General features: G+C 41.2%; 1 protein-coding gene across 1 annotated transcript in view; it reads left to right on the forward strand.

The window, feature by feature from the left end:
* The window catches only part of GALNT2 (polypeptide N-acetylgalactosaminyltransferase 2), a 90,338-nt gene extending 82,755 nt beyond the window's left edge, over positions 1 to 7,583 (forward strand). Inside the window, exons 13-16 of the mRNA XM_053974414.1 lie at positions 87 to 170; positions 1,954 to 2,080; positions 5,754 to 5,873; positions 7,099 to 7,583. Coding sequence (XP_053830389.1) covers positions 87 to 170; positions 1,954 to 2,080; positions 5,754 to 5,873; positions 7,099 to 7,254 — 487 coding nt within the window. The 3' untranslated portion in view covers positions 7,255 to 7,583. The remainder of the gene's footprint in view (positions 1 to 86; positions 171 to 1,953; positions 2,081 to 5,753; positions 5,874 to 7,098) is intronic.
* Positions 7,584 to 27,116: the final 19,533 nt, after the last annotated feature.

Consider the following 27,116-nt stretch of genomic DNA (forward strand, 5'->3'; position numbering starts at 1 on the left):
ACAGTTCTACTGTTCTTTTCTGTGTATTCCATAAAATACATGAAGACAACAGCCTGACTCTGAAAACTCCCTTTTTTCTCCTCTAGTATTCAAAGTCGAATGGAGCTCAGAAAGAGACTTAGCTGCAAACCCTTTAAGTGGTATCTTGAAAATGTTTATCCTGAGTTACGGTGAGTTTTGGCTGAAACAGAGTTCATGTGGAGTTTTCTTTTTTGCCCTCCCCAGAAATAATTGGTTTCTCTTTCTCATCCTTGGATGTAAAGGATGTGTTTTACTTTATCTGTGAATTCAATGCCACATGCAGGTTTATTTGCTTTTTTAATTAGTTCTGTTCCTAAAGAATAATTTTTCCCTACTTAGCTGCTTTTTCTACTTACAGCAACTACAGCTGCAGTATTTTAGAGAACAGTGTCCAAAGGACTGAACTTGCCTGAGCTTGAAGTTAGTCTCCTACACAAGCCATTTGCTCAAAAGCACATATTCTGTATCCTGTTGTCATCCCTTTACAGCTTTTGCCTATGCCTAAACACATGCCTAGCTCAGCGAGGAGACTGAATCTCATTGTGGTACAAATGATGACATTCAGCAGACAAGAGGGCCTTGTGTGTTTGGCAGACAAGGGTAGATGTCTAAGGCTCTGAGAAGCTGAGTCTCCTACTCCTTCTTGTCTCCGTTTCTCTTGTCACTGAATAATCACTGACTTCTGGGAAGGGCTGGGAAGAGGGAAGTGAGGGATGACACTGCTAACAGTTTTTGTAATGTGAACACATCCTAGCTAATGAGAAATCCTCGAAGAGAAATACTTTTTGAAAGGATAGAAAGATTTTGGTTAAATGATCCATTAAGAAGTATGTTGGTCAGATCTGAACCCACTAACTAGTCTGACTAGACTGTCAACCTAATATTGGTGGTCTAGTGGTGTAAGATATGGTGTGTATCTTGTAAGAATCCTTGAGGTTTTTTTCCTGGGGCCACTTCATGTCAGTGGTGCCAGGTAACTGCTAGTGACATGCAGGCTTGAGATGCAAAAGCAGCACCAGCTATTACAGCCCCAGTGAAACATGCACAAAACCATACCTACTAATGAGTCTCATAAAAGAGACTAATTTTGACCTCAGGATGGTACTGAGGAAGTAAGTTTTCCTTTATTTTCTCTTAAAAGTAACAGAGGATATTTGGTTTTGTTTAATTGGTGATAAAAAATGTCTCTCCTGGAAAGTGTGCTACCGCAAGCATTACTTACATGTCATGTTGTCTTGTTCTGTCATACCTCATGTGCTCATTCTGCTGGGTTTAATTATTATACTCATATTATAGTCTGAAGTTTTTAAAGGCTCTGATATGCCTTTGTTTTACTGTTCAACGTGAACTCATGGGCTCTACCCATAACTGTACTTTGCTGAATGGACTTGCCTAGATGTTTCCATGCTAGGAGTGTACTTTATGTGCAACCATTAGAAAATAGGTATCAGAAAAACTTGGATTTCTTTTTTTCAAATTCCTAACCCCTTTTTTAACATTTCAGTAAAAACAGTCTGAGAAACATGTAGGGTGTCCTATTTCTGCCACAAGCTATGTGGCCTGAAAAGACAAAAGGACTTGATGAGCTAATTGGTAACATTAAGCTTTGAGTCACTTTAAATGATAAGTAATCTTTAATTTGATTTTTGTGCCAAGTTTGCATGTTCATCCTCCTTCTCTGGTACAAGTTTTCTGGTACTGTGTGTGTGGTAAGCTTGGAAGTTTACTCATGCTTCATCAATTCATGATTAGATAATTGCCTCCCCTCAAAAGATGATTGAGATTTCCAGATGAGAGTCATCACTCATCCTTAACTTCTCATCTTAAAAATACACTATTTTTACAAACAAGGAGTTAAAAAAAAAAAAAAAAGAAAAACCTCCCAAACAAACCCTGAACTGAATCAATCAGATATTTCTGGTTTTGTTTTAGAGTACCTGATCATCAAGATATAGCCTTTGGGGCTTTGCAGCAGGGTACCAATTGCCTTGACACTTTGGGCCATTTTGCAGATGGTGTTGTTGGAGTTTATGAATGTCATAATGCCGGTGGAAACCAGGTCTGTATGCCATTAATTTTGTTTTCTACAGTAAGTCTTAAACAAAAGAAAGTGAAGCTAAACTTTTAAACTCAAGCAGTTACTGTGTATTGGTGAGAGAAAAATGAATCCAAACCAGCACATCAGTTGTTGCTACAGATGGGCTAAAAAACTTCTCCCTCAAATATAATTTTGCGTTTTCAGGATTGGAACCTGAGCCCAGAGATTCGGTGAGCATCACATTATCCCCTTCCTTTGTCACTATTAATATTTGCTTTTGCACTAGAGGCCATAGCTTCCTTCCCAGGGGTTTTGTACTTGCATAGAAAGCTTTTTTTTTCAATGAAATGGAGTGTTTGATTTTTCTGGGGGGCAATTTTTACTTATGAAAATATTTGTGTTGCATTAAGCATATGTCCTAAGATCAGCAAAATAAAAGAATGCTTTGCTGTGCTGCACTGTTAGTCATTTACAGTTTGCAATAATGGAGTATAAAAAAAATCTGTCATAAATCCCCATTTGGCTCTTCTAGAAAACAGCAATGCCTAAACGTTCACTCACAGTAAGGGGAGTGTTTTAACAAATCCTTTCTAATCCTGCTCCTAAACTAATTGTAAATGTGTCAGATCTTTAAATGAGAGCATTACTTATTTCAAAGAATCTATTTATGCAATTGTGACTTGGTTATCATTCATGAAATACACACAGAGGTTCTCACTGCTTTGTGTGCTGCTTTGTTACTAAATCCTTGTCAGATTAAACCTGATTTTAAATAAAATATAATATTAATGTGTCAAGTACAGCTGTTAAAATAGAAGGCTGACCAATTAAAAACTACACTTGAATGAGTGTCAGAAGTTTGCTCTAATTTAAATTAGAAGGGGAGAAACCTAAAATAAGATGAAGCCTAAAATGAGGTAATTTCCTGGAAGATGTATGATGACAATTCATTCAAATCAACATGTGAGAAATGCCTCCTTTTCCTATAATTAAGGAGAATTTATCCGTGGAGGCTTTTTCAATTACCTTTATGAAAGTACCCTCATCTTTCAGAAACCACAGTGGGGTTTTTGGGAGAAAGGGTAGATGTGTCACAAGTGCCTTGGAGCAGAAATCTTAGAATTTTCTGCTATGTTGTGTGTTCTTTGTAGATACACAGTTATCTTCCCCTTTCAAACTCCTCTCCCCTGAAACTGACCCTCTTCTTCCTATGTATGTGTTTTTTTCTGTGGCACTGACCTTGGCAAACCACTATGCACTTGCTCTGAACAAATACCTTTGAGAGGACGTTCAGACAGGTTAAGAGGCAGAATGGGTCAAAACCAAGCAGAACTCATAGGGTTGAAAATAAATAACAGCATGGGAGGAGAGGGATAGGGAACAAACCACAATCTTTAGATCTGTACTTCGTGTTTTCCACCTTATTCTTATCAGGAGGGTTTTTTTAGGGAGTTAAGGGCACTTGGATATTACAGGCTGTGGCAGTCTTCTATAACTTGAAGAGTGTACTCTGTCTTGTGTTCAACACAACTTAAAATACAAAACCTAAGTAAAAATGGGATTTCTGCCCCCTTTTCCCCTGCTCTCCCCTCCTCCAGGTTGGTAGAACTCAGTGGTAGTTGTGCACCTCCAGAGGGCTGAGGTGTGCTTGTGGTGTTCTTGACAATATGCAAATATGCAGGGTTGTGATAAAGAGCTAAAGGTAAAACCAAATGCACTTAGATTCAAGGGGAAGGTTTCAGGTTAGTTTATATACTAACTTTTTTTTTCTGATTTGACACAGATTTTCTCAGATATTTCGATTTTTGCATAAAGCTATCCAATTTCCAGCCTGTGCCCTGAGCATGTACACTCCTTGCAATTTTTCTTCTCCTCTAGTGTAGTGGAACTTGTTCCATCTTATCTCCATTTTAGTCATAGTTACTGATCCGTGGAGGAAAGTACCTGTACACTATGTCTCGTAATATGAAGGGGGCATCATGCAGATGTTTCCAGCAACAGAGCTTGGAGCTTTTATGAAGCAGCTGTACTGTGACTTTTAAATACGTTAACTTCTTGCATAATTTCTGTTGTGGCTGGGGCTCATACAGCCTTTTGATGGAAGGGTGAAGATGTATAAAGGCAATAATTTCAAGGCTCTAACTCTGACTATAGAGTTCTCAGATGCAAGTTTTACTACATCTCTGGTAGTATTTTCAGCTGTCATTTTTCACTATAAATCTTACCAGGGAAGAGTTCGGGGGCATTTGTAATTCCTGATAAGCTCTGAAAAGAACTTGCTTAATTCCTTCAGTTGTGGCTAAAAAAAGTGGCTATTAATATTTCATTATATATTAATGGTTCTTGTTGACATCTTACAAACTGGACAGAACTGAGAAGGTAAGTAATTTGACTGTCATCTGAGTTTAACATACTGAGAGTAAAAGGAGAAGTTATCAGCTTAAGGGTTTGGAAGACAACTAAAGGGGTACACTGATTTGTCCTGGCTTTGCTTTGTTTTCCACAGTTGTCATCATTCTAGTACTTGCAGAATATAGTACTCATCCAGTGGCTTGTGACCTGTATGATTGTGATTACTTGTAATCTCTTGGGTTGAAAATTCAGACAGTGTTCTGAGCATCTCTTCCCAAAGAGATTTAATAAGTTTAAAATCTGCTGAGTTTCAAAGTAATTATACATTTATTTTATTTCTGAAACACTGATTAAATGCAAAATAACATTTAAATGTTATTTAACATACAGGCTTGGCCCTGTATGTCTAAGGTTTTGTATTATACAACTCTAAATCCTCTTTAGTTGCTCAAGATAAGCTAATCATGCCATTTTAAGTAGTTTATAAGCATGATTTGGATCATTAGCCTGGCTTTAATCAAGTGGCTTCTTTCCTCAAAGGATAGTTAGACAAATTGAGACCAATGTGGACGCTGGAGACCGAACTTGAAAGGAGAGAGGCATATGGAGAGAGTCTGAATATCAGTGCAAGATCAGACTCTGTGTGAAAAGATGCTGAGATCAAACAAGCTGGGCAGCAGTACATACAGAACAGCTTCTCTTTGCTCTCTATTTAAGAGTGGCATATTTAAATACATTTAACAGAGATTCTGTTGTACATCATGCCTTGGATGGGAGGGAACATTCTCTCTACCCCTTTTGTGTATTGCTTTCTGGTGGTCTTTATTGTATTAAGAGCTGCTGTTTCCTCAGTGTGGTCCATGTGCTTTCATCAGTGTGTGGGCAGGGTGGCCAGTGGTGTGCAGACCAAGCTTTTAGGGTTTTTATGTATCTAATTTATATATATATATATATATATATATATATAAACAAATGTAAAAATCCTTCCACATAGAAGAAAGGGAGAAGTTTAATACACACACACACATACAAAAACAAATATCTAACTAAATAAGCATTTGGAGGAATATCTTCTACGAGGCCCTTTGTGACTGGCCGCAGCAGCTGGGTAAAGCCAGCAGAGGGAGCAAACAGCAAGTTCAGCCCTGAGCTGATGTGAGGACACTGAAGCAATTCGAATTACTATTTGAAAAGGACATTTCATCTCCTGCCCTGTGGGAAACAATGAACTGTTCTAATGCTCGTACATAGCTATTTGCAGGATTTTAACCTGTGCTGTATATGCAGAGGTAGCACGTGTTAACATACACAATTTTGTACTTTTGTTTCTTCCTTTTTGTAGGAATGGGCCTTAACAAAGGACAAGTCAGTGAAACACATGGATTTGTGCCTTACTGTTGTGGACAGAGCTCCCAGTTCACTAATAAAACTTCAGGGCTGTAGGGAAAACGACAGCAGACAGGTTAGTATGTCATGATTGCACTCTGCAAACAGTGGGGAAAACAAGGATGGTGAATAAACAATGCACTGGTGATCTGTCATATCTTCTATAGACTCTACTTTTACTGTTGTTTGTGTGTGAAGCTAGGATTCATGATGTCATAAAGACAGAGTAGGCTTTATCCCAACAGAGACTTATGTAAAGGTTTCACCCATTGATGTGTAACAATGTTTAACTGCCTCCTGTGTCTTCTGAAAGAGTTTGTATATTCCACAGTGTCTTTTTGAAAGGTCTCACTCAGTGAAGTTGGAATATTATGTATTCTATTTCTCAGAAGAATGTAGTTTGGCTCTCCTTCTTTTCAGTTGTGGCCTGTTTATACCAGCACTAGAAATCCTTAAATTCATTTTTATCAGTGCAGCATTGTAACTTCATCTATTTCCCATGCCTGAGGAAAATCACATTTGCAGAATCATGCCATCTTTTTGATCTAGTCATAGAACTAATTTCTTTCTGCTCAGTCATCAGTTCTGATCATCTGCCAATTTCCTTGCTTCTATATCTCTGTTTGTGAAGACAGGTAACTGAAACACTGTTTATTGATAAAGGAAGGAATTTTCTTGCCACGCTTCAGAGAAGGAAACTATAAGGAAGCAAGATTTTCTTGATAAGGTTTACAGGCATAATTTGGTAGACATACAAGAGAAACCCCCCCCCCCTTTTTTTTTTTTTAAATCCTGTATTTGGGATTCATTCTGTCCTTGACATCATCTTGGACAAAGAACTTTTGACAGCACAGATTGCTTATCTTCTGTAGAATTGAAAGGTGTCTGACAAATTTCTGGATTTATGTAGAGTTGTCTACTGTACTGTAGTATGCTGCTTCTCTATGCTCAGTATTGTAGTGGTATGTGGATGGATTTTGATTCTCATTTTTTTCTTCAGACCAAGGGTGTCACACAGGTAACAGGGTGGAACAGTGTATTTGAGAAGTTCTGAACTAGAGGGAAATGTGTTGGTGTATTCTGTGTCTTGCAGAGTGTTAGCAGAAAGAACAGCTGTTTTGGCAAGGCTTGCCAGAACTTACATACTCATACTCAAGAATCATCTAAACTGTTCCCATTATTGCAGTTTGTACACATTTCCAGGCACAAGCCAGTGAAGCTTATGAAGACTTCAAAGGACATAATGTAGAATTCTTCCTTTTCCTGCTTTTCCAGGTCAATAACTGTGTTTTCTGTTTCAGAAATGGGAACAAATTGAAAGCAATTCTAAACTGAGGCATGTTGGCAGCAACCTCTGTCTAGACAGCCGAAATGCCAAAAATGGTGGTCTCACCGTTGAGATCTGCAATCCTTCTTTGTCACAGCAGTGGAAATTCACACTTAATCTGCAGCAGTAGAAGGACTTACAAGCAAAATGCTGTTTCAACTGAAAAACATTGGGCAAAGTTTTGATTGAATTACTGATGTATTTCTTAAAACTTTCCACGGAACTTATATACCTCAGTATTCCACCTTTATCTGAAAGTAGAGTGCTGAAGCAAACACCAGGGATCCAGGGGACTCGGAGCACTGCAAGGATGTCACTGAGCATTACTTCACAGGAAGAAGGAATTGTGCTGCAGACTTCAACTGTTCCTTTCTGTCTTCAGCTACTACTTGCACAGCAGATAATTAACTCTAGGAACAACTGACGTATTGTAAACAAAAGGATCTGAAGAAACATCTGTGGGGAACAGTGTGGGAGGGAGGGTGGGAAAAATTACTAGGAGAAGGTCATTTGAAAACTCCATTGGAATAGAAGTCATGGTTTGTCATTTCCAGAATCAGAAGTGTCATTTTGAAGTTTTTTTTTTTTCTGCTGTGTGTACTTGGTAATTTGAATATGAACTTTTCTATGAAGGACTCTAAATATAAATATATGAAAGTATGTATATTGTCAGCTCCCAATGATTTGTATCAGTTTTCATCATCCTATAATTAGCAACAAAGTGATTGACATATGTATAACCAGAAATTGGATCGGAGTGCTAGGAGAGAGAAACTCTGAGGGTGCAGATTTTGTGCTGCTGGGTGTGATGTCCATGCTAACACTGGATGCTTTTGCTTTGCAAACTGGATCTACTTGCTGGAGATCATGAAAGTCAGGAGGAGGAGAAAAATATCAGAGGAAATCAATGCATCTGCCCAGATGATTGCGTGGGTTGTTTATTCCAGCTCGGGAATTCATCACCTGTGCTCTGGATAACGTTAAACCTGTACTTTATATTTGTGTTGATAATTTCTGTAGTACTTTGTCTTTAAAATATTTCTTACTTTGTTACAAAATTATATAAACTGCACAGAGCTTTTGTGCAGGTGTATTGGTTCAGCAGAGTTTTATTCTGGGCCCTAATGAGGAAAAAATTGTCTAAAACTCCCCCTTTGACTTGTAGAAATAAGTTAGAATTGAAACCCCACTGAAAACAGCACAAGATCTAAATTTTAATTTGCAAGGATGAGCAGCTATGTAATATCTCTGAATTGCTCTTGCTTAATTTATAGGCCTACTACTGGGGAATTTTCTTCCATTTTGTTTCTTTCAATGTTGCTTTTGAATGTATTCAGGCTTGACTCTGGGAATCAGCCTGGATACCTGCATAGCCTATGCGTTTTTAACATAGAACTTGTGCATTTTGCAGCTTCAGTCCAGCTGAAATCATTTTTATAAAACAATGCTGTCAAAGGTAACGTCAACTTTGACCTGTCCTTTCTTATGTTTGCATAGACTATATACTTTTTTATTAAAAGCAAATGCTTCAATGAGCTTTTAAAATGAGAAGGAAGGTAAAAAAATATTAATAAGTGAGACACTTTTGTCAAAAATTAGTGCAGACATGGAATGTCAGGAAGTGGTTTTGGAAAGATGGATCTTGGGAAAATATAAGGGTTGGTCATAAGGAGATGAAAAACATCTACTGTACTGTAGTATGCTGGTACAGTTCCCCTCTTTCTTTGTCCTGGAAGTAGAGTAGTTCCTGATTTTTTTATTTTCCCTTGGCTGTACCTATGCATCAGGTGTAGAGATGGTACTCTCATAGGCAAAGTGATTTCACTGTGCCCGTAGATACCTTACGTGTCTGAAGTTATGATCTGCAGGTACCTGCTTACCTTTTGGATGGGGCCCTTAAATCCAGTTTTACCCATCCATCCTCATCTGACTTTTTAAATAAATAATTAATACTTTTTCTCTGCTTATCCACAATCCACTTTCTCCAAAACTTGCCTGTTTTAAAGGCCAGTGGATAAACTATTTTCAGTGTTTAGTCTCTCCCTGTAGCCTTTTAACCTAGCTGAGAACTTGAAGAACATATTTCATAAACATAGCAATAGATGCCTTCATGTTTTGGAAAACAAATGCTGAAATATGAGCTCAGTAGCAAACCAGTTGCTTGGGGCTTTGGAAAACAGAATTTAAAAGGAATTTAAAAAATCCAACCACTCAGCTTCAACCTTGGAGGTATTTCCATTCACAGCTTTGATCTAATTGAGGGTGGTACTAATTGAAATCAGCAGCCGCAACTCTGAATATTGACCTGCCTCTTATCTCTGAATCAGAATTGCTAGTAAAAAGAAATTGAGAAAAAAAAAATCCATATTCCATTGCTTAAGTCTTTAATGACTACAATATTCATAAAGTAGGAATATCTTTTCAGTAATTCCCCATGGATGTTGTGCATAGGGGTTTTAATATAGGAACAGTATACTTTTCTTTGCGAGAATGGACAAGAAGTGGTATCCTTTTGTTATGTTTACATGTCAGTGTGCCAAAGTTACTTACTGTGATTTTAGGGGTTTTTAATGCTGAAGAAATTAATCCATTTGAAAGATAAATTAAGAGCCCTTGAAGCAAATTGTGATGGAGTCTCCTGAGAACTTTTCTTATTGTCTTCAGAACAAGAATGGTGATACTGTTTATTTTGCAGATTTTCAAAACATAGTTTGGAAACTTTTTTTCAGTTGGTTTGAAAAGTCTGCTGTACAGAGCTTGTACTTGTTCATTTTATAGATGGAAACCATCCTTGAAAATTTGTTTAACTTAAATAAAGAAGAACACTTTATAGATAAGTGTGTGCTGGTTAATAGACTTGAGTAAAGCCAGTAAAAGTCTGCTTGGAGCTTGTAGGTTGAAATAGTTTTCAAACACTTCGTTTCACTTGGTTGCTTCATAAAGTTCCTGTTCTATAAATGTGTATATGTGGGTGTATATTTGTATTTATGAAAAGAGATTTTGTTTGTGTTTAATACTGTAATTTTGAGGAAATTGTCTTATTTTAGAAGCTGTATTACACTGAGGAGAGGGTTAATATTGACTGTATAGTCACCTGAAAATACATTGTCAAGGCACTCCCCCTCCTGCCCCTCTAGGCCTGAGCTTCTGGAGATTCCTGCTGTGCCCCTCTTTGCTCCCAGCAATCCCTGTGCCAGGGCCTGGTGCACCCCTCAGGGTGCCTGTGCTCATGGGCTTCTGTGGTCTCCTTGTTCTCTTGTGCAGGGTGGGCACTCAGGTGCCTGTGCTGCACGAGATGACCTATTGTAAGTATTTAAACCAAAAAATAGTTTTTTTTTAAAAATGAAGGTTTTTTAGGGGGCAAACACTGTCCAGCTTGTAGAGTTTGCGAATGAACCTGCACCAGGACAGCTGGGGAGGGAGCAAATTCCACTCAGGAGATGTGAAAGGAGAGTTTTCCTGCATGTCAACAGGGCATGGCCTGGCATCCCTTTGGCAGAGCTGGGGTGCAAGCTAAGTGGGCTGGAGATGGGACCAAAAATCTCATCTGCAACCTTCTGTGCAGCCTCAGAGATGCCAGGTCAGCTGGGACATATCATTCTTTCTTTTGGGGCACATCATTCTTTTGGGGCACATCATTCTTTCTCACTCCATGGCATAGAGGGCTGAGTTCTTTGCTCCTGGTCTAAGAAACTCAGCTTTGCAGTCAGCCCCAAGGGCAGGATCAGCCAGCAGAACCTGCAGAAACATCTATAGGAAACAATGAAACATCTATAGGAAACAATGAAACATTTCCACTCTTTTAATTGTACTGACAGGAAGAGTTTTGCCTAACAGCCTGTGGGAAAGAAGTCAAGAGTACAAACTTTCTCAGTGTAGTAGAGGTCAGTGACTTTCAAAATCTAAATTAAATCAAAGAAATAGGTCTTTAATATTAATGGCAAAAAATATAAAGGTCTTGTCAAGCTGCAGTAAACAAAAGGAACAATTTTCCATCTGCAGATTATATTTGAGAATTCAAATGAAGATTCTCTATCTGAAATGGCCTTTAACACCTGGGAGCTGGTAGGTGATACCTAAATATAATTACAGTGGGCTTCTGGAAATAGAAGCTTTTAATCTAATCTAGTGTTAAATGTAGGAGTCTGTTACATCTCTGCCTAGAGTCTTCCATGCTTCCTATGTGTACAGTTCTCAGTTAATTTCTTAGTGTGAGTAGCAGGACTGAATGAAACATCCAGCGAATTTTTGCATTGCTGCTGACCAAGAACTCCCTTGTTGCCATGATACTTGAGTACATAGATCTGAAAAAAAGTTTCCCATTCAGTTTCTGGAAATTCAGGTCATGCTTTTTAGCAGTTTTTTATGCATGGGTTTTCTCTGCTTGCTTGTCGCTGTGCATAAAAGGAGATATCTTTGTACTGGTTTTATAAGGGAATATTTAAGCTTTACTCTTTGTGGATTAACAAAAGCATTTAAAATCCTGATTTTTCAAAAAGGTGCCTTTCTGTATTTGCAAGGAAGATAAATTTTGGGAGAGATAAAAAGTCTGCAACCTTCTTGAAGTAAAGACTATTGTCTTATTTGAAGTGGATTCTGTAGAGCACTGCCTGGTTCCATTCTGGGGTGTTACTGCCATAACCTTAGTTGTTTTAAGATGTTTAATTTTTGAACACAAATACCAACATCCACTTTGCCTTACTTATTTTATTTTAAATGTAGATGCTGTATGAATTTACGTGGCCACAAGTGGCACACGGGCATCACCTGTATCCTCCTTCAAGCATGAAACTCAGTGAATAATTTCATAGCAATAGCTTTTTACAGATTGCTCTAGCAAGAGGATTGTTCCTCTACAGAATCATTTCAAGTGAATGAAGCCACTGAAAAAACTCTGGGATAATAAGCCATGATTACAGAATGAGCACAAATGTCAGGGTTGCAGCTTTTGGTAGTCTGCACATTTTATTTACAGCTTAGCATCCAGTAGCTATCTTAAGATCTGCTAGTAATCAAGCTTAAAAATTGGGAATAAAGTCAGTCCACAGATGTTCTCTCTACAGCCCTCCAAGAGGTCAGAATGGGTGCAAAATACCCTTTTGATTTGGCTTAATTTCTTGCAGCACAGCAGCAGGTTGCTGCTCTGTATGCAGGAAGAAGGATCTGTTTGATTTCAAGTTCCTAGTTCTACCCAGAAGATGTTTTTAATCCAAGGACTTTTCGAGGTATTTTTAATTAAAAAGGATCTGGGAGTAGCAAATAGCTTTCTGTCAAACCTGTATTAATTAAAGGTCACCTTTGGTAGTCTGGTAAAAACAAGGTTAGAAAATTACTATGAAGTGTCTGCTGTGCTCTGGTGGTGTGAGCACCACTTCTGTAAAATACTTTTGTCAACTTTTGTGCTACCTCTCTCCCTGTCCAGCAGGTTGATTTTGAAGTGACATGGGGTAGATTCCCGGTGGCAGCTCTGTGCTCAGCTGAGCCAGCCTGTTTGTTGCTGCTGGCAGGGAAAGGAATGTTGATCCTACCTCTCCTCCCTTGGGATAGTGTTTCTGCCCATTCCATAAGACAATATAGCGAAGGCTGGCAAAAACAAACAAACAAAGAAAATAACCAACAAGTCAAACATAGAAAGTGTTGTCACTCTTGGTAGCTGAAAGCCCTTTGAGCTTGGCTTAACTAGACCATAAAATCAAGCCTTATATTTTTGTAAGAGAGACTGAGGTGAGGGATGCTCTGGTTTGCCTTCCAGTTGAGATGCCTATTGTAACAATAATAATAACTTATGCCAAAACAGGCTCATTGCTATATCTAAAGCCAGCAGCACCTGTAGTATCAAGAGAGGAGGAACAAGGGTGAGGGAGACTAAAAGATTTTAAGCTTTGCATCAAGGTTTTGGTTACAACATAAGGCCAATGTTTGGCAGGGAGTTTCCTACTAGAAAGGGATATAACATTTTGGCCAAGACAGTCTGGAGAAAGGAAATGCTGCACCGTGTGTGCAGTTTGTGCTTTGTGTGGCATGGAGCTCACCATACTGGTGTCAGGCTCTCTCCCAGCTGGTTTCAGAATGGTATGAAGACATTGATTTTACTTTTCCTGTTGAATGAGTTATTTGAGAGAGGGGGACATCTTTAGGTCATTGGTGAGGATCAGAGCTTCTGTCATGGGAGGAGCTGTGAAAGAAAATGAAAGAAAACACACACACTCTCTTCTTGGTGTCTCGGTAGAAAAGATATAAAAAAAAGTGAAGCAGAAGAGAAAGGTGCAAAGTGAGAGGGTGTGGAGAAGCAGATGCAGAGCTGCAGCTTAGAATGTATTTCAAAGTCAGTAATTCATAGTTTAAGGAAAAATGAGATCAGGCTATCCTACAGCATCAGCTGTAACATCTTCAGCAGTGGTATCTGTCCCAAGTGCTCAGCTTCTGTCTGGATGTGACATCTGGCAAGAGCTCAGATGTAAATGACTGGCTGAATTTTCAGAAGTTTTTTGGATAGTTAGGTTTTAAAAATAAAATTTAGGAAGTTTAAACATCTTGCAAAACAGATGAATTTGAGAATTAGGAAATCTTCAGCTGATCTAATTCTCCTTTTGCCAGCTCTTCAAATATAAGTTTGTTAGAATGAATAATTGCTTCCAGGCTGAATGTCTAGCTTCAACTGCCAGCCATTTCTCTGCTGATTATGTTTAATTCCTTAAATCATTTTTTTTTTCCGTAGAATCAGAGCTCCTGGAATATGATTCTGTCATTTCTTTACTTTTACCCTTACAGAATGAGCCCTTCAACTAGGTGAGAAGCAAGTTTTTCAGGTCACATATTGGTACAGCTCTTCCCTGAGCTGTCCTCAAGGCTGATAGAGGTATGATGAAGGGTAAAGGTCCTCCTCTGAATTCCAGAAAAATAGGATGGGACCCCTATGGTTGTTACTTGTGTAAGATTCTCACTGGTGCTTCTCACTCACATTGTTCTTTGGGCTTTGTAAGAAGGACAGCCAGGCAGTGCTCTGAATGATCCTGAGGGCTGTTACATCTTCCTCAGCTTCCAGCAAATCCAGTGTGGCAAGGCAAATCAGTGTTGGGCCTATAGCTGTTTATTTTTCTGGATGAAATCAACAAAGAGAACACTGCTAGATGTCCACAAGCAGTGCTTGCAGGCAGCTGGTCAGAACTGATGTTCTTGATGGCCTGTCAGTTCGCTCAGGGAACATCCCGAAAATTGGTTGTCCACCTGGGAATCTCTGTGTTTCCCATTTTACAGAGCAGGATTAGGTGCTGGGATGGATCAGTGTATTTGCACATCATACTGGTTAAATCTTAAGATGGGAAAATGGAATAAGGGAGACAAGACAGACATAGCTCAATTACAAGCCAAGTGGCACAGAGTGGATGCCAGGGGTCACTTCTTTCCCTGCTAAATCTGAAGTCCTTTGTCAGCAAGGAGCAAGAATTGTCCCATTCTGAGCTAGAAAGGCAGGGTGCCTGTACAAGAAGAGGTTAGATCATAAACAGTAAGGAGTATATGGACAGGGAGTTAATTCATGCCCGCTCTTTACAAGTAGTGAGTGAGAAGACAAAGGGAAAAAAAAAAAAAAAATAAAAGAAAAGATGTTTCCAGGTACCAGGTTTAGGACAAAAGCTCTTCATGTTGTTGAAAATTACTCCATGGATGTGACAGCCCTTTCAGTGGAAACCAGGGCTGTAAAACATGCAAATGTATAAATGTGCACTGGGAAGTCTCTACCCCAGAGATTGATGGGAGCTTGAATGGCCGGTGGAGATAATACTGTTTGGTTTTAATTCCATTCCTTTGATCTTTCCCTAGGCAGTTGGCTACTGGGTTCTTAAATCCTTTGGCCCATGCTGGTTCACGTTTTCCACCTGAAGTGTCCTGAGGCCAGACAAACACATGGATGCACTGAGTACCTTTGGAGCACAGCAGGCAAGAGAAGACAGTGCAGCACCAGGAACATGCCTGGGATGGCTCAGGTGAGCACATCCAGAAGGAGTGACCCAGCAGCTGGTATTTAATGTGCTGGGTGGAGAATCCCATCTCCAGCTCTCTTCTCAAATTACTTTTCTTGCTGCTTACAAAATGGCGCCCTCAACCTCTCACATAAAATGTGAAGATGTTTCTGGCTGATTTTTATATTATAATGGAAAATGGCTGCAGACAGTTTTTAAATTGCAGATTTTCACACTGAGGAAATATGGGGAAGAAATGTGTCTGGAAAGGATTAGTAAATTAATTTTGTGAATAGCAGTTTAGTGTCTTTGGGGACCAAATTCTACATGATTTTAATAATTTTATTCCTATCCAAAACTGCCACAGAAGTCTGCCCATAGAATTTGCATTTTCAATAGTCTCTTAGGTAGAGGATGGCATCTTTGACATTCTGGTGTCTTTTCATTGCATGAGTTCATAAGAACAGTCTTTGAGAGCTTCTGAAGAAAACAAGTTATATGGAGTTCTGAAAGCATGCCATGGGATTCACAATTAGCCTGGATGCAAAGGTCTTTGTGTTGCATTTGAATTTTGACCTTCGTTAGTAGTGCCTGGGGAAAGGCTTGTAAGAGCTTCTGGATATCCTCACCTAGCACAAAGGAGGTCCTGGTTCTAGGTGGGGCACCCTGGGCTCCATTATTAGAGAAATTATGACAAAAAGGGCAGGTGGCTTTTACCCCTGGGAGTACCTGCACTGTGGGATTGGTTGGAACCAGCCCTGCTGTTTTGGCTCGTGCTAGTACTATGGTACTTCTGTGAACCACTTTGTATGGATTAAACACTTCCTGCTACTGAAGCTGAAGATGTGCCCAGCCTGTGTGGAGCAGAGCTGAGCCTGGCGGGAGGGAGCAATGCCCTTGTAGCAATGACCATTGGATGACTTTCCGAAAAGAAAAGAAAAGAAAAGAAAAGAAAAGAAAAGAAAAGAAAAGAAAGCATTCACTTATATAGATTTGGCTAAATAAAAAGTCATTTCACGGGGGACACAAAGGATGAGCCAAAATCTATGTGAGTGGAAGGTGACCCTTTAGCCTGCTTGCTTCAATTCTGGCTTTGCCTGAATTCTTGTATTGGAGGAGGCGCTGAGTCAGCCTGGCTCCCTGTGCCTGCACAGGCCAGAGCAGGAGTAGTCACAAGCAGTGTTACTGCTCCTGTTGTTGAAATCTGTTATTGTGCTGGTGCTCTCTGGTGGAGCAGGGAAGGTTACCTGCCCCTCACAGGAAAGATATAGGGTGGGGGGAAGTTGTGCATATAAAAGAGGCAGTCTGAGCCCAAGGTATTCCCAGAGAAAATGCTTGTCTGTGCAGGATGGTTATTTGTGTGTCCATCTATGCATCCCACCCCACTGCTGTTTTATCTGTGGGAAATGTCCTTCCCTTTCCCAGCAGATGGACTTGGCTTCCCTTGTGAGTAGGATCAGAGTCCTGTTGGCAGCTCTGCTTTCTTTGACTGGGTGCCCTGGAGCATGAATTTCCTTAGAAAAGCCAGAGATGGCAGCAAGACAAGTTTTCTGCCAGTTCCCTTGTTCCAGTTTGCTCCTTTTGGCAGAGCAGGATTTGACTTTCTTTCTTGCTATTATTACGGGCTGTGAAGAACAGCTCTTAAATTAGCCCCAAGGAGGTGGAAAGGTAGAGGAATTGCTGTGGGGAGTTTGGTCTGACACATGTAAGAAGCACAAGCTCTACCTGATTCGACTGATGAACCCTGTCATATGCACAGCCCTCTCCCCAGTTTGTTTTTTGTTGTTTTAATTAACTTTTGGCAGCCATGCCAACTTTTGGCAGCCTGCGCCTTTTCCCAACCACTGCTACAATGTTACAGTAAAGTTCTTTGGCCACAGCTTGGCTTGGGAGGCTTGGGTCCATCCAAGGAGCCTCCTGTGAAAGTCAAAGCCTGTGTGAAGGTGCCTAAATATCCTCCAATAGTGACCCTTTATCCCTCTTTCCTAAAACACTCCTGACTCCATCTTCTTCCCACTGCTTTGAGCAGCTCAGAGTTGACAACACTGCTGTTCTTTCCACTTCTTCAGGACACTCGTGCACTGTGTGGCCAGAGATGCTCCTGCTGGAAGGGCAGAGTGGGGCTCTTCAGCCATCCAATGTGGATGTGCACCCATGGGGATACAGATCTGGTGTGTGTGACACTGGCCCTGTCACCAGAGCCTCTGAAGGCTATCCCTCTCTAGGGGAGATTTCTCATCAGCCCCAGGGACTGTGAAGCAGTTGTACTGCTACAGCTTGAGGGGATGGACACTCTGGAGCACCTAAGCTGGTGGGGAGGGGAGGGAAGGCAGCACACAAACCGTGTCAGTGCCCTGCAGGATCCTTGGGCAAAAGAGGATTTAGGTCACCTGCCTAGGGAGCAGTTTGTGCTCTGCTGACTGCCTCTATCACACAGGCCTGAAGTGCTGGCCCGAGAGAAGGGCAACTTTTGAACCTCAAGTATAAATTCCCTTGACTTCAGATAAAGTGTTATGGTTTGCTTTCAGTGGGGGAAGGGAGCCTTGCAACCACCCATTTTTACAGAAATCTGCCCTAAGCAGGTGGAGCTGCTCATATATTCCTGGGTGCTTCAGCCTTTGCATAGAGCCCCAGAGAACAGCAGCCACATCAAATCTCATCCACTGTGGATTTTCATTATCCACATGAAAAACTGGGTTAAGGTACCTCAGGCAAAAAAGAAATCCTGCAGGCTACTGCAAGGCTGTCATTGCTAGAGAGGCTCTGTCAGCTGGGAAAGGGCACTGCTTTCGTGCAACAATGAACCTCACTGTGTTATAAATAGCTCCTTGTTGTTCAGAAAGAAACAGAGGAAATTCTTTCTCACTCCCTTTCTGTTGCATTTTCTCCTTTCAGGTAGCAAAAAAGCCATTTGGTTATTTGCAGCACAGAAGCAGAGCTGGTTGGGACCAGGGGCCATAAAACCAACGAGACAACAGGTAGGGTGAGCACATGGGGAGAAGAGTAGGGTCTGGCATGTCTGGTGCTTAAACCTGATGCACAGGCATGAGGCAGGGTCCCACCCACAGGGATGCAAGACAGCATTTCCAGCTCCCTGGGGTTTGGGCTGTGGCAGGACAGCTCCCTTGCAGCCTGGTTGTGTTTGGCATCTGCTCTGCCTTGCTCAGAGGGAGCCTGGTCATCAGCCCTGCAGGCTGCTGTATGGGGAAACAATCAGGGAAGAGTCCCTCCCAGGCCCAGTCCAGGGGAACTTTTTTTTTTATTCAAAAAATCAGCTTCTAAAATTACTGTAGTGCACCATGCATTGAAATTTGCTGCTGTCATCTCAGGCAAGAGAATGCTGCTGTGTATGGGTGATTGGCTTAAATTGTCTATGGCCAGTTTGTTGCACTGGCCAAGAAAGGGCCACAGATGTTTAACAGCTGGTCTGAGTCCTACTGAAGTACCTTTCAGATTCTCCAGGGTCACCTCAAGCTCTTGGCTGCAGTAACAGGTTTTCTTCATTAAACATGCAAGTATTTTTTCTATTTGAGTAAGTTTATTAAACCTGACTTGCAGTATTTAATAGCACTACTTGCTCACCCTGGCTGCAAACTGTGGGTGATCATCCGTGACCAATTTCATAAATACTTGACATTACCTGGTGTCTGAAAAGACAAACTGTGGAACTCTGCAGTGGCACTTTGCAAATTGCTTTACTGAACAGAGCAGTGCTCTACCTGTTCAATATTAATTACAGGACAGGAGTGAAAAAAAAAATGTGATTATCTGAACTCAGAAACACTATGCTGATGTTACACCAAGCTACTCGTTGGGATGCCTCTCTTGCACCCAGTATCAGAAGTAGCTGTAGGTTTTAGGTGGTGGTGAGTTGTTTGGCACAGTAATGGAGAGGACTGAAAAAAGATGAATTGGGATGTCAAGGAGAAGAACAGCACAAATACTCTGGAGGAACACCAGCAGGTACAGAATTACATTTTTCTTTGCAAGTGTTGGTTGGGGCCTTTCCTCTGTGGCTAGATGCAAATACAATTGCTTATGCTTGGAGACCAACTTTTCCAGTGCATACGTCCAAGATATAAACTATGGCTATTAATTCATGTGTTTGTCTTTATCTCCAACAGTTTCAATCTGAAAAGCTGGGATACTGATAGACTAGTAGGCAATGAACTTTTCCAGTTCAAATCCTGAGAGTGATTTGCAATTTATTCTGGCATGGCTGCCTGCAGATGCTAGTATTATTCATAGCAAATAAATGTCTCTCTCCTCCCTGCATTCCTTCAAACCTTTCCATTTTTTGGGGATTATTATTTGGCATCATTTTAGCTGACTGTTTCTAAATTTTGTGTGTGTCCAGGAGAGATGGGAGAGGTTTGCTGTGCTGTTTCCTCAAAGGGTTTGAGATGATCTTGCCATCTTAAATCCTGCCTTGTTGCCCCTGGGGAGTCTGAATCTGGCAGGAGGAATGTCTAACATTTCTTTTAAGGTTACAGTCCAGCCCTGAGCCATAGAAGTAGAAAAAGGAGCTTATTTTGGCTTGTTGCACCTCAGTGTGTTCTCACTGCAGTTGGTACCAGCTGCCTCCAGGCCAGTGCAGGGCTGCGCTGTGGGAGGTGAGTCCCTCTGCTCAGGGGAGCTGATTCTCATCCACGTTTGTGGATTGCCAATTCCCTGTGAATTTCAGAACCTCCATTGCTGCTGCTCTTGCTTCTTTGATGAAGGAGGACAGACAGCAGATTCCCAGGCAAAACCTGTGACAAGAAATATCATCTGCAAAAAAAGCCCTGGTAAAATACATGAATCCCATGCCAGTATCGCTGGTGCAGGTGTTCCTGAGGAATCCTGCCCAAGTTCTCACCTGGGGAAGTGGGAATATCAGAGAAGCGAGAGAGGCTTCTGGCTTCTCAATTCCCATCACCTTTTGTGTATTGATTTTTTAAACTGTTATTCCCAAAGACAAAACTGTGACTGTGCTGTAATCTAAGGAGACTGTCTCTGAAGAGAGAGGAGATGGCTTTGCTTTGCAGGGGTCTGATGAGATGCCAGTCATTACTGCCTATAAAGTGCTTTTCCAAATCTCGGGTGAGGGTGCTTTAGGAGAATCTGCGCTTTGACTTGGTGACAGCTGGGGGTGTCCTTCTCTGCAGTGTCTATTAGGTGGCAGTTTTATTCTCTCTGTTCCTCTCTGGAGACAGAGGGACAAGTGGGATAGGATATTGGAAAAAACTGCAAAAGGGCATGTTAAGTTTGGCTTAATTAATAAACACTGTGTTGTTGGAATTAATTGCAAATTCTCCCAAGAATAATTTCACAGGAGATTGAGTTACTGCAAGCCCTGACCTGATCTGAATGGATGGCAATGTTGTAAATGATAGCGCCAAGGTAAGGTGTGTGTCTGGGCAATTGGATCCTGGGTTTCATAATTTCATAAATTAAATTCCTTCTTTTATTCAACTAGTGTGTTAAAGATTACTTGCATTGCTTATTGTACCTCTGATGGTGTGGCCTGATCACACACAGCATTAGCTCTGGTCATGGCACATCCAGGGAACAAAGTGCTGTGCTGCTAGGGGCGGCTCTCCAGCCATGACAGGGAACAAGGAGAAATCCTCATTTGGTTTATGGCACAACTGCACATCTCATCTGGTGTGTAGCTGGTCTCGCTGCAGGGGCTTGTAATCCTCTCCTTAGGTCCCTCCTGCTGTGTGTGCCTAGGGAGCGATATAGGAGGCACCCATGCGTGGCTGTTCTTGTCCTGGGGAAACCCTGCCCTGAGCCAGGGTGTGGTCATGCCGATCCATGACCCTGATGAAGTATCTACACACTTTCAGCCTCTGCACTACTTTGGGATGAGCCAGCCTCCACTCTGAGCTGCAGGCATGCACAGTGGTTTGATTGCTTCTTGAGTGTGGATGTGGCGTCTCACAGCAGAAACTTGTGAGTTCCTCCCCTGCTGCTCAGCAGTGACTGCTGTGGTGCAAAAAAACACACAGCAAAGGAAAAAAGGAGTCCTGTTCCTTGTGTGAAGGGGCCAGACTGTCTTTCAAACCAGCATTAAGGGCTGTCAATGCAGCTACTTACATGTTGAAAAGGTTTCTGAGATCCTAGCTGTGTTGAACAGCCAGAATCTCTTGCCCCTCTTTTTGTGATACTAACCAACTTCAGAAAAATAGTCTCCTAGGGACTGGTTCCATAAAGACATCAAATAGGTCAAAGGGCTTGTTGCTGGTTGCTTCTGTTAATGTTTTGTTTTCCCTGGAATTCTGGCTTTTTCTTAGCACAACTTAGGTGCAAACTAAATTCCTTCATGTGGAAAACACAAGATGCTATGAAGAAACACCCTGAGCAAATCAGACATGGCAGCCCAACAGATCCTGGCCAGAGGTCAGTGTTGAGCCAAATTCACAAACCTGGAATGCTGGGCAGCCCGGTCCCAGTGGAGCCTTTGCAGCCATGGGGAAAATGAGGGACACAGCCCAAGGCATGGGGGACATCTTTATTGTGGCTGTTGGCAAAGACCGACTGTGACCCCACTCCTGTGTTCTCCTGTAAGGCTTCTGCTACCTTGTGGAATAAGGTTTATACCAGGTCCTAGCAATTGGCTGACTTGGAGCTGTGAAACAGCAGCCATCTGCAGATCACACATGTCTGGATTTGCCAGCAAACACCACTCATTTGGTGTTCAGGTCATGGGTTTGGTTTGTTATGTACCACTGGTGGTACAGACAATGCTTGCCAGGAAGAGCCAGAGCAGCAAGGATAAAGGGCTGGTTCTGTTCAGCAGAGATATTTGAGAACTGAGACAGCTCTCCCTGTCCTTGTGTCCACCCTACTCTGCCCTGAGGTGACTGGGAAGAATTGCTTGTTTGGGTCAGGATGGCATGGTGGTGGGGACAGTGGTTCCCTGTCCTATGCCTGTATGCAGGTTACACGGAAAGGCTTTTTCAAGTCAATTCTTTCTAAAGAAAATGCCTTTCTCCCCAATGGCTGGATAGAGATGGAAGGTTTATGATTCTGATGGTCTTAGGGTGTGAACCTGTAAGTTATCTTGCAGTATATTCTCTACATCCTTTCACTTAGGCACCCAGAGCATGACCAAACATCTTCCCCACATATTTCAGAAAAGAACAAGACAGGAAAAGCAACGGGTAATATATCTGACTGTATTTCAAAGTTGTTGATTGTAAACAAACTTTGTTGAAGAAATAAAATCACATGACAAGATATCAGAGTGATACTATAAATCAATTTTGTTATTGTTGCCACACTTCACATTTTTGGAACTTGGAATTCAGCTTATGGTGTACAAAATTTGTAAAAATTTATTGCAAGCGTGCCTTTGTGTAGAACAGAACTGATGTCACCAAAGTAGTTCCCTGTCCCACGTAGAAACACAGTTGTGTGTCTCTTACTGTGAAGAGGTCACACACCTGCATTTCCTGAAAGACCTGGCCGTCATAAAATTGGTCTGAGAAGATTTTTAAAAAGGAAAAAAAAAGTAATTTGCAGTGTATATTTTACCTCTGTAATTTATGCTTTCAACAGAAATCTTTAGAATTATAAAGAATATGGAACTTTGCAACAGAACCGCAGTTGCTGATGGTGTGAGCACAGCCCAGTGGTCTTGAAAGCACTCAGCCAGCTAAGGCCCATCTTCGCAATTGGAACTGTCACTGCATTTGATGGAATGTAAGTTGCACGCATTGTAAAATAAATGAAAACAAAATGTCAGTGGAGAGACTCCTTCTCCGGAATCCCCATTGTTCCTGTTTCTACTGTGGTACTTCCACAGTCTGTAGCGTCCATGCTGTGCTGACATGCAGCAGTGCTGTGACTCCAAGGCTGATGACTACTGAACGTGTATAGCCTAAGGAAAGGCATGGAGTGAGGCCAGGGATGTAGCTAAAGCAGGGTTTGTGTTACTCAATCAGCTGTGCAGACTGGTTATGTTAAACATCAGCCTTTTCTTTTAATTCAAAGGCAGCAGGAGAGGGGGGTATACATGCTGGAATTATGAGAGAAGGGATCACCTGGCTCGTCTCCCTCCATGTGTTCATCCTCTGAACTTTTCTCTGCCTTCTCAAACCCACTGTTGCCCTTGAGCTCCTCCTTGTGTCAGACCATGTTGATTAACCACACCTTCACAGGATCAGATTAATCACTGGCATAAACCTGAGTTTTGTTATCTCTGATATCACCCCCAGACCATGGGATCAAGCTATTTTTTTATTTCAGTACTGAAATGCCAGGCAAATATTTGGTTTATATCTAGAAGAAAAATCCAGATTGCAAAATAAGTCAGAGAGACCTGCAAACTGTTTTCCATCAAATGAGCAACTATGTTTTCCAGAGACATGCAAATTGTTCAGCAGTCACATTTTGCAAATGCCTTGACACAGATTATTTGAGAACAAGACCACAAAGTTACTTTGACACAAGTGGGTTGGGGTTCTGGACAGCTGAACCTAGTGCACTGCGCTTTGCTTTTAAATTTCTAGGCTTTTTCCGGAACTAGTGGAAATAGGTCAAAATGCTCTGAAGGCCAGAGCACACTGTAAATACTTGAAGTGTGAAAGCATTTTCCAGAGTGTTTATTTTAGAGACAGAGTTTCAAGGGCTGGGAGCAAACTGCATAGGCCTGGAATTTTCCCTTTCCTAGAAAAACTTCTGAGACCAGCTTGACTATAAAATCTGCTTGTCCAAGGAGCTTGGACTGCAAATTGTGATCTTGTGTCTCCCCAGATTTTTTTTCCAGTCAGGTCCTGCACATCATGGTGCTACAGCACAGCATGACAGTCCTCTCCCGCTGGGTTCCACCCAGGGCCCCCAGGCATCCAAGGTTGTTCAGGTACAGCAAATGATGCTTTCCTGGCTAAGGTTTTCACACTACACATCACGTGGACCACCCTGACATCCAATACAAGCAATTACTACTTGGAAAGAGTGATACAAAATGGATTTACCACTTAAGGCCTTTTAGTGATACCTAACAGCTGTTCACCAAACCCATCAGAGTGAAAGGGCTTCAAAAACAAAGCAAAACACAAAGAAAATCCCCAGACCCTGTCAAAGGTGTCTCTATGACAACAATGCAGAGCTGAGGAATATTACAGCCATGCCAGTTGGAGCAGTGGGTGTGGTGCTGCTGAAACCTCTTTGGGGTCCATCCAAATCTGCTGGGACAGCACTAATGGGGCAAAGCAGATGCCACCTTCACAGTGATTGCAATCAGAGCAGCCTGCAGAAATAATACCCTGTTTCATCTGAGATCTGCAAAATAGCAGAAAGGACCAGCAAAACAATGCTACAGAACTAAACAGTTTACTAAACTAAACTGCCAACTCTGTGATGTCAACTCTTCCAGACTGACCAAGAACTGCAGGATGCTTTGGATGTGTTCTAAATGCAAGAAATGAGGAAGAAAAGGAAAGTGTGGGGCAGGAAGCTTCTCCAGGGCTAGATTTCCAGAGAGACAAAGCTGTCACTCAGAAGAAGAGGAAGAGATCCTTTTACAAAGCACAGCTGGTCTCAACTGTTTGCCAACAGTGAAGTGATGATACAGAAGTGCTTCTAGTTCATGATGCTTCTGGAAACAAAGGTAAGTTTAGGAAGAATTGCAACAACAATGACTATATATCAAGTAGCACTGATGGCAAGCTTGCTTTTGAGTAGATGACGTGATGTGTTGGTGCAAGTATCCTAGTTAACAGCAGGCCAAATATATACCTGTTTTGAGCTTAGAGTTCCTTGCCCTTGTGAAACTGTGATCAGGCCTTCAACACTTCAATGTTTTTCTCAGCCAGACTGAGATGAGCTTGTTTTACAAACAACCAATCTTACAGCCGAGCGTGAAGGAAGTGTCATGGCAAACTCCGTAACAGAGGTGGATGGAAGACTTAATATTCCATCTAAGCCTCAGTGCATTTTCTTAACTCAGTAATTATTTGTCTGAATTTCACACTGTTTACTGGACTATTGCAGAGCTTCAGATTTTCCATATATCTCTTCTCAGTTCCTCTAGGCTTGTTGGGCTTCTATGTTTTACCAAATTTTCTCTTACCGTTAGTGCAATTTGGTTTTAACTCGTGCCAGCCTGTATGAAGGAACCTGTGCTAAGTCCCACAGCCCTTACTTAGGGGGAAATGGTATTTGGCATACTTTCATTTCTAGTTAGGAAAAGTGCTTTTGAACAAGAACCAAGTCACTGAAAACATAGAACACAGCCTTAATCAGCAGGAGTGCAAACTCCACTTTACACTTTCATGACCCCCCTTATCTGTGCTGTGCCTTGGTGTCTGGTAGGAAAGGAAAAGCTTTGATAAGCTAATGATGTCTCGCAAGTGCTGAGGTTGTTACAGCACTTTGCAATTCTTGCTTGCAAAGTACCAGAGATGCACAGAATTATCAGAGCAGCATAATCTCCCAATCCCTGCCTTGTCAGTAGAATCAGCTCTTCCACAGTAAGGCAAGGGGAGTAAAGCATGGAAGAATGAGATAGTGGAGACATCTTTCACTACTCACTAGCTCAAGACAGACTTCTAAATAACTGTTAGAAAGAAAGTAACATCTTCAGGAAAAAAAAAAAAAGGCCACAGAAATATATCTGGAGGTAAAGAACAGGAATGCTGGTTTTGTGTTACTAAATTCAATTTTCTCTAGAATAGAAACAGAGAATGGAGATGAGATTTCTTTAAATTGTGCCCTATTGCCAAGTGTACAGATGGACTGAAGTAAAAAGTGGTAGAATTCCTGCAAGCTCTTGAAGCATTTTTCAATGGAGACAACAGTGGAAACCACTTCCCAGTGGCTTCTAAGCTTTGACAAGTGTGGTATTACACACTGGGAGAAGAAATGTTTTCCAAGAATGGATCATGGCACGACAGACATTTCCTGAAAGTACTCTGCATAGAAGGTGGTAGGTATGTCTTACTGATGGTCTCAGTTCTTTGAAACAAAATTTGCATACCATGAACAAGTAATTATCAGTTTTTAGAAGTACACATCAGTGAAAATTCAATTCAGCAGGAGAGAAAGGAGATGTGCTGTGCTCCCTTCACTACTTCAGTGTTGATCTTCTTTTTTTTCCCTGAAAAAAGTTCAGAGACATTCCTCTGTGACTTGGTTGGCATTTTGACTGCATTTTACCTACTTACTCAGTTCTCTTACCCAGATTGTCTTAAGGCTACAAACAACCCAAATTATAATTTCACAAGCTATTGCACAATTAGACACACACGCCTATAACAAGCATCCTTGCACTACTTTGAGACTTTTTTCCCCTCTTTAATTAGGGAGAAGCTTGAACATTACAAGCAGGTGGAGAACCAAATCTGAGTAAGCCAGTTTGTAGTAAAAGAAACAATCCTGCATAGGCTGAGCTGCAGTTGACAAACTTTAAAAATTTAAAAATTATCCTATATCTTCCTTAATTACTTTTCCTCGGTTGTAGTGACAGAAAAAATGCAAGATGCTTTTTCAACAAGGAGAAATTTTAACTTTCCCCAACCCTATCCATTTCCAGTCAATAAAAGGAAAAGATGAGGGGGAAGAGTCATCTGTAGACATAGACTACACTTTGGTGGCTTTTGCTTGTTGGCTTCAAGAGCCAAAATTCAGGCATTTTGTACGTACAAATATATATAAATATTTTTGCTTACTTATGGAATGTTTGTACATGATAAGAACAGCAGTTCCAAATGATGAGGGATGTTTAAGGCTAAGAAAATGAAATTAATTGGAAAGCTATAATTTTGTTTTCATTTTTCTCCTTTACAAAGGAGACTAAAGCATCTTCCCTGTAATAGTCAGCCACTGTGTAATCCCCCGTCAACACCAATTCTAGGGAAAACTACTCAGGACCCAGTCCCTGAGGCAAAAAGCTAGGAGCTCATGATTGAGCTCAAGTAATCTGCATAATTAACTGCATACATTGGTGAAAAATTAAATATTTCAAGGCCTCAGGCCTACAGTCATTCAAAAAAAGAAAAGGCATTTTCTGTATGGGATGGCCTAGATCTAGGTCTTTAAGCAT

Source organism: Vidua macroura, chromosome 3 (assembly GCF_024509145.1).
Source record: "Vidua macroura isolate BioBank_ID:100142 chromosome 3, ASM2450914v1, whole genome shotgun sequence".
NCBI lineage: Eukaryota > Metazoa > Chordata > Aves > Passeriformes > Viduidae > Vidua > Vidua macroura.